General features: G+C 50.0%; 1 protein-coding gene and 1 non-coding gene across 2 annotated transcripts; both read left to right on the top strand.

Moving 5' to 3' along the window:
• Window positions 1-234: 234 nt before the first annotated feature.
• Window positions 235-362, top strand: LOC125410131 (small nucleolar RNA SNORA24). The gene has a single exon (XR_007234992.1). It is a non-coding gene; the product is annotated as a small nucleolar RNA SNORA24 (small nucleolar RNA).
• A 2,922-nt stretch (window positions 363-3,284) lies between these two features.
• Vrtn (vertebrae development associated) lies at window positions 3,285-6,116 on the top strand. The gene has a single exon (XM_048449067.3). The coding sequence runs from the start codon at window positions 3,285-3,287 to the stop codon at window positions 5,439-5,441; it is 2,157 nt and encodes a 718-aa protein (XP_048305024.2). The 3' UTR covers window positions 5,442-6,116.
• Window positions 6,117-7,525: the final 1,409 nt, after the last annotated feature.

Below are 7,525 nucleotides of genomic sequence, written 5' to 3'. Positions count from 1 at the left end.
TTGTTGTTTTTGAGACAGGGTTTCTCCTTTTAACAGCTCTGGCTGACCTGGAATTCACTTTGTCTCTGTAGACCAAGCTGGCCACAAACTCACAGAGGTCTACCTGCCTTTGCCTCCTGAGTGCTAGGATTAGATGTGACCTTGAACTCTAAACCTAGTCCCTCTGTTTCAGCTTCACAGAGCTGGAGTTACAGACCCGTGCTACCATGCCTTACTGTAGCGTTCGGCAGGCAGCTCCGTGAATCTTTGGGTCTTGCTGGCTGTGGCAGTCACTTCCTAGTCATGGAAGAGCATGTCCTTGTTATTGGCAAAGCTGTCACCATTTAATTGGTATCAGATTCTGAGTTGAATGGGTAACATTCTGAGTCTGTGTGATGCCAGGAAATTGGATATATTCTAAACTACTCTTGAATGTATGTTTCTAGGTAACCTGAATTCATTGCTGTTGAGTGATGGAAGACACGCTAAGGTATTGTTTAAAGCAAAGTAATAGTGGCTGAGATCTTCCAGGCACCTTACAAGGGAACTTCACATTTAAATCTTGGAAATGAGTATTGTTAATTGTAGTACGGCACTCTTTTCAAAAAAGTCCTGATCTTTATTTCATATAAAATTTTTCATAGCTGGGTGGTATATGCCTTTAATCCCCAGCACTTGGGAGGCAGAGGCAGGCGAATCTCTGTGAGTTCGAGTCCAGCCTGGTCTACAAGAGCTAGTTCCAGGACAGGCTCCAAAGCTACAAAGAAACCCTGTTTTGAAAAACCACACACAAAATAAACAAACAAACAAATAAATAAATAAAATTTTATGGGCAACATAGAGCTTGGTTGGTGAGTAATTTAAAAAAATAATGTCCGTAAGCCTTTTGCTATTGTGACCAACCCTCTTGGGAAGTTAAGGCACTCTGGGGAGGCCATTTTCCCAAGCCTTTCTCTAATTTGTCCTTAAATGTATAGTAAAACTCTTTTTAGGTTTTCGAAACAGGATTTCTCTGTGTGTAACAGTTCTAGTTGTCCTGGAACTCACTTTGTAGACCAGGTTGGCCTTGAATTTACAGAGATATCCACCTACCTCTGCCTCCCAAGTGATGGAATTAAAGGTATGTGACACCATTACCACTCAGTCAAAACTCTTCCCTTCCTTCCTTCCTTCCTTCCTTCCTTCCTTCCTTCCTTCCTTCCTTCCTCCCTCCCTCCCTCCCTCCCTCCCTCCCTCCCTCCCTCCCTCCCTTCCTTCTTTTCTTTTTCCCCCAAGATAATAGGGTTTCTCTGTAGTCATGGCTGTCCTGGAACTCACTCTGTAGACCAGATTGTCCTTGAACTCACAGAGATCCGCCTGCCTCTACCTCCCGAGAGCTGAGATTAAAGGCGTGCGCCACGACTCATCGCATGAAACCTTAGCAAACGCCCAACTATGTTTTTAAAAAACTGCTCTATAGGGTGTGGTGCACACTTCCAATCCCGGCACCGAGAAGCAGAGGCAGGAGGCCAACTGAGTCTGAGGCAAGCCTTGTCTACATAAGAATGTCCCACGCTGAAAGCAGCTAATGCATCATAGACCTCTGAACGATAATAGTCTAGAGGAGACATTCTTCCTGCTCAGTGTGACAAAAGGCCCCACCTCCAAGGGCATTCTTGGGACGTCAGGGGAAGACCGTGACTTCTGGTATAATTAGATGCTGCCGTTCTTTTTATAGAAAAGATTGGTTTCCACACTGTAGCCCAAACTGGCTTGGAATTCACTTTGTAGTCTGCGCTGGCTTCAGCCTCATGGTACCCATTCTGTGTTTAGTCTCCAGTGTGCTGGGAATATAGGAGGAAGCTGTTGCTATGAATCATACAATAACATGGTTTTATTCAAATCTGATAAGAAGACAAATTCTGCCTGGTGGTGATGCCACGTGCCTTTAATCCCAGCACACAGGAGGCAGAGGCTGGTGGATCTGTGAGTTCAAGGCCAGCCTGGTCTATAGAGTGAGTTCCAGGACAGCCAGGGCTGTTACACAAAGAAACCCTGCCTTGAAAAAGAAGGCAAATTATGTCATTGTGTGAAATAATTATGGTATGTCTAGGTATTCTCAAAGTAGTTTATGAGGGACCTGGGACTATAGTTTGGGAATCATTGTTGTAGGCTTGTCTCTCATGTGGTCAGAAGTCTGGAACCACTACAAAGATGGTTTGTTTATATGTTTATTGTTTTTTTTTAATATATTTATTTATTATATATACAATATTGTCTGTGTGTATGCCTGAAGGCCAGAAGAGGGCGCCAGACCTCATTACAGATGGGTGTGAGCCACCATGTGGTTGCTGGGAATTGAACTCAGGACCTTTGGAAGAGCAGTCAGTGCTCTTAACCGCTGAGCCATCTCTCCAGCCCCTATGTTTATTGTTTTGAGACAGGATTTCACTCTGTAGCCCTGACTGGCCTGGAACTTGCAGCGATCTGGCTGCCTCTACCTCCCAGATGAGTGCCAGGATTAAAGGCATTCACAGCCATGCCCGGTAGAGGTGAAGTTTATGCATCTGCTGTATACTATGCATGTATTAAATAATGATGTATGGTAACTAACACCCTCTACTGTTTTGCTGTGTGTCTGCTGCTGTTCTAGGGAGGGACTTGAGACACAGAAAAGTATCTGTGCCTGTCTGTTTTTGCATAGAATCTGGCTGGGTAGCCCAGGCTGGCCTTGAATTCATGATCCTCCTGCTTTTCTCAGTCCTTGGATTGCATGTGTTATTTTACATTCATTATATTAGTTGAGCGCATAGGTTTTCTAAGGTAGGAACCCCCATGTTACGGGGGGGGGGGGAGGCAGAAGCTAGAAGCTTAAGTGCTTTGCCAAACTCATATCAGAGCCACAATTCAAAGCCAAGTTCCAGAGACTGCTTTTCCTCAGAAGCGCTGAGTGACTAGACAAAGCCAAGGCAGAATTAGCTGCTATCTCTTCTGGGGGACTGGGGGACACTCCCACTAGGATAGTGGTTCTCCGCCTTCCTAGTGCTGGGACCTTTAATGTCATGGCGACCTCCAACTGTGAAATTATTTTCATTGATACTTCATCACTAATTTTGCTACTGTTTTGAGTCATAATGGGAATATCTGTGTTTTCCCCTGGTCATAGGCGACCCCTGTGAAAGAATTGTTTGACTCCCAAAAGGGTCATAACCCACAGGTGAAGAACCATTGCTCTAGGGAGAAGGTACAGGAATGCACAATGCTATTGTTGGTATCACAGTCATCTTGTTCTGACCTCTGCCCCCCCCCCCCTTTGCCCTGTCAGGATGCCCTCTCGGGATCAGCTGGTGCAGCAGGTGTTGCGGGATCTGCAGGAGGCAGTGGAGTCGGCCGGCCTGGACGGTCTCATCAGTGTCGCCCTGGAGGCCAAGCAGGTCTTATCTTCCTTCACCCTCCCGGTCTGTCAGAAGGGTGGCCTTGGGCCACAGGTGCTGGAGGTGGACTCTGTGGCCCTGAGTCTGTATCCAGAGGACGCTCCGCAGAACATGCTGCCCCTGGTGTGCAAGGGGGAGGGGAGCCTGTTGTTCGAAGCAGCCAGCATGCTCTTGTGGGGGCACACGGGCCTCAGCCTGGAGCTGCGGGCCCGCACCGTGGTGGAGATGCTGCTGCACCGGCACTATTATCTTCAGGGCATGATCGACTCCAAGGTGATGCTACAGGCTGTGCGTTACTCCCTGTGCTCCGAGGAGTCCCCTGAGATGACCAACCTGTCCTCTGCCACACTGGAAGCCATCTTTGATGCCGATGTCAAGGCTACGTGCTTCCCCACCAGCTTCTCCAATGTGTGGCACCTGTATGCCCTTGCGTCCATCCTTCAGCGCAATATCTACTCCATCTACCCCATGCGCAATGTCAAGATCCGGCCCTATTTTAACCGTGTTATCAGGCCGCGCCCCTGCACCCAGGTGACCTCCATGTTGCACATCATGTGGGCTGGCCAGCCCCTCACTAACCACCTCTTCCGTCATCAGTATTTTGCCCCGGTGGTTGGGCTGGAAGAGGTGGAGGCTGATGGTGCTGCTATCCTGGACCCCACTCCTCCGATCCTAGGTCCTCTGCTACCACCAGCCAAAACCCTGGAACTGCTCAATCATGAACCTGGCCTTAGCTACTCCCACCTCTGTGACCGCTCCAGCATCACCAAAAGCACCTTCTACCGCTGGCGGCGGCAGACCCAGGAGCACCGGCAGAAGGTGGCCACCCGCTTCTCTGCCAAGCACTTCCTGCAGGACAGCTTCTACCGTGGGGGCCTTGTGCCATTGCAGCAGTTCCTGCAGAGATTCCCTGAGATCTCCCGTTCTACCTACTACACATGGAAGCATGAGTTGCTGGGTTCTGGTGCCTATTCAGCTCTGGTCCCGGCTACTCCACCCAAGGAGGCACTGGCTGTGCCAGAGCTGGAGAGTCTGCCAGGGAAGAAGGCTGCCGAGGGGCTGGGGTGCTCCCCAGTGGCAGCGGCTATGTCAAGCCCTAGCGTGGTCTTAATGCAGCGCGCCAAGTCGTACCTGGAACATTGCATCTCTCTGAACAAACTGGTACCCTATCGCTGCTTCAAATGCAGGTTCCCCGGCATCTCGAGGTCCACCTACTATAACTGGAGGCGGAAGGCCCTGAGAAGGAGTCCCAGTTTCAAGCTGGCTCCAGTTCTTGCAACCGCAGAGTCTCTACCCCCAACAGATGTTGAGGATGGGGCCCTGCTCTCTTCGAAGGGTGAGGCGGGAGTAGAGGGGGCAGGGAAAGCAGCAGCTGGAGGCCCTCCAACTTCCCAGCGGCTCACACCCTCAAGGATGCCCCTGTCTCGTTGGCAGAGGCGACTACGCAGGGCTGCCCGCAAGCAGGTACTTAGTGGGCACCTGCCTTTCTGTCGCTTCCGCCTCCGCTACCCTAGCCTGCTACCCTCCACTTTTTGGGTATGGAAAAGTCTTTCCCGTGGATGGCCCAGGATGCAGGCCTTCTCTTTGGGCCGACGGAGGCAGAAGCCAAAGGATCGTCAGAAGCCAGATGAATGGCAGATAGAAGCTGTTGAGAATGTAACATCTGTGGTTGGTCATCAGGTGGAGACACTGCCAGTGGTTGCTTCTTCAGAAACCTCCCCAGAAGGTGCCCAGGGAGGGCCTTCTAGAGAGGGGGTCATTCAGGAGACAGCTATGACTCAGGGCCAACCCCATAGTGGGTCACTGTCAGGCCAGACTGTGGCGGCGGCCACCGCAGCAGGTGGCAGGGATGGCCAGGTGCTGGTGATGGACATGCTGACCACCACAAGGTTCAAGGCCCAAGCCAAGCTGTTCCTGCAGAAGTGCTTCCAGTCCAAGACCTTCCCCTCCTACAAGGAGTTTCAAGCTCGCTTCCCCCTCACCGCCCGCTCCACTTACTATATGTGGAAACGGGCGCTCTTTGAAGGCCTCACGCTTGTTGATGGCTGACAGAGAGGTGACATAGAGCCTGAGAAGGGGAGACCTGTGGTGTCTCCTGGCTTGGCCAGGATGCCCTTTACTCTGTCTTTCATAATTTCCTGGCTTGTGGTGGAGAGGAGGAATCCACCACCTATTCTAATGAAAGCTACAGAACTACCAATTTACTCTTTGGTTGTTGGCTGGTCATCTATTTTTATTGCGTTTAGTATTTTTTTTCCCCCATTAAGTTGGGTTGGGCAGGACTCCCTTGCCAGTGGCTGTGGAAGTTATGGCTGTGCCACGGCTGCCTGTAGCTTTTCCTGGTCCCACAAAGAGTATCACAGCATGGCCGTTATTTCCGACGAGGCACAATATGTCTTTCTTTTTTTTTTTTTTTTTTTTTTTTTTTTTTTTTTTTTTTTTTTTTTTTTTTTTTTAGGGTGATGTCCCTTTTTCTCAAAGATGTCTTCCAAAGGAACAAGGGATTTGAATGTGAGGCTGGTGTGTGGCTTTTTCTCATGTCCCCAGTGTAGAAGGTGCCAGGCTCTTCATGATCATCAGCTGGACTTCATAGAATAAACCACGGTGGCCTCTAAGCCAGGGAAGGCCCCTAGGCACTGGAAACCCTAGAGAAGAAGGGCCTGCACTGCTCCCTCTGCTGGGGGTCTCTACTGGTTCCTGCCAGCCTGGCTCACTGCTGGGGACCTGTCCTGGAGCCGAACCTCCTCAAACACTGAGTTACATCCTTGGCCAGGAGCCACCGATGGGAGTCACAAAGCTGATGGGAGACTGAATTTTCTTTGTCCAACGGCAAAGTTGGAAAACCAAAAAATAAAGTGATGTCTTGCTCTCACGCTGCCCGAGGTCTCTGGGATTTGATCGGCTAAGATGTGACTGCCTGTTCCCAGGTTCGTCTTCAGTTTAAGGGGTTGGGACACCATTTCTATCTTCTGAGAATGCATGCTTGGAACCAGGGCTGGTGGGACTCTCAGGAACTGGATCTAGAAGTGACAGTTTGGCCTGGCTGAGTAAAATACGTCCCTCTCCACATAGTAGGTGATGGGCCCCAGGCTGATGAGGGCTTTTGTCAGTTGGGCATTAGGGAGAGAAGATTCTCTTTGGTCCTCTTAGTTTCTTGTAGCTGCTCCACCAATTACGAGAGCCTAACTTTTGCTTATCCCCCGCGTCTATTCCATCATGAAGTCCTGTCGACTGTGTGACGCTGGGAGAGGAATCCCTGGCCTTGTGCATTGCTGGTCAGAGGATCCATCACTGAGTTGCATCCCCAGACCCTTTCTTACTTAAATTCCACATTCTATCCCGAATCTTCCCTTCTTTCTGCTCAACACAACTTCCCTCCTTCCCCTCCCATGTGACCCCATCTCCAGAGGAATTTTGATGAAATTAGATCTTCCTGCTGTCCCGTGTCTGTGGCTTCCTTTTCTTCACCAAGTTCCTTCCTTGAGAAAGGCCTTATAAAGTGGCCCCCACCTCTCTCCCCCCTCTTCACTATGCTTGTGCTCACAGTGGCTGCTTCTGGTGTGAACATGGCTTCTCTGTTCTGCTCTGGTACTTCCCACACTTGCTCCTTCGGTCTAAAATGCTCTTCCCCTCTCCCTCTTTCTCCTTGCTCCTTCCTCTCCTCCTCTTCCCTTCACCCCTATCTTCCCCCTTTTAAAGCCGATTAGTTATAGACACAGTCTCACTGTGTGACCGTGGTTCCGTAGACCAGGCTGGCTTTGAACTCACCAGAGATCTGCCTGCTTTTGTACTGGATTAAAGCTATACATCCCCAGGCCTCCTCTGTCCATGACCTCAGCACCCAGAACGCTGGGATTACAGGCGTCCACCACCACAGTCAATTCCAATGCTTTTCCCTGTTATCTACACAGCAGACACTGCATCTCTGAGTCACTATATAACATCACGTTTTTGCATTCTCTGGTAGGTTCTTATTTCTACTGTTGCTTTCTTGTTTGGATTGCCCCCCCCCCCCATTAGAGTGCAAGCTCTTTGAAAACCGTTTTGTTGTTTTGTTTTGTTTTTCGAGACAGGGTTTCTCTGTAGCTTTGGAGCCTGTCCTGGAACTAGCTCTTATAGACCAGGCTGGACTC

The sequence above is a fragment of the Myodes glareolus genome, chromosome 11, assembly GCF_982192425.1.
Source record: "Myodes glareolus chromosome 11, mMyoGla1.1, whole genome shotgun sequence".
NCBI classification, from domain to species: domain Eukaryota; kingdom Metazoa; phylum Chordata; class Mammalia; order Rodentia; family Cricetidae; genus Myodes; species Myodes glareolus.
This window is presented reverse-complemented; position numbering and strand designations above follow the sequence as displayed.

Bases quoted from the DNA above. Each gene is read 5' to 3' on its own strand.
- Vrtn (XM_048449067.3), top strand. From the start codon at position 3,285: ATGCCCTCTCGGGATCAGCTGGTGCAGCAGGTGTTGCGGGATCTGCAG.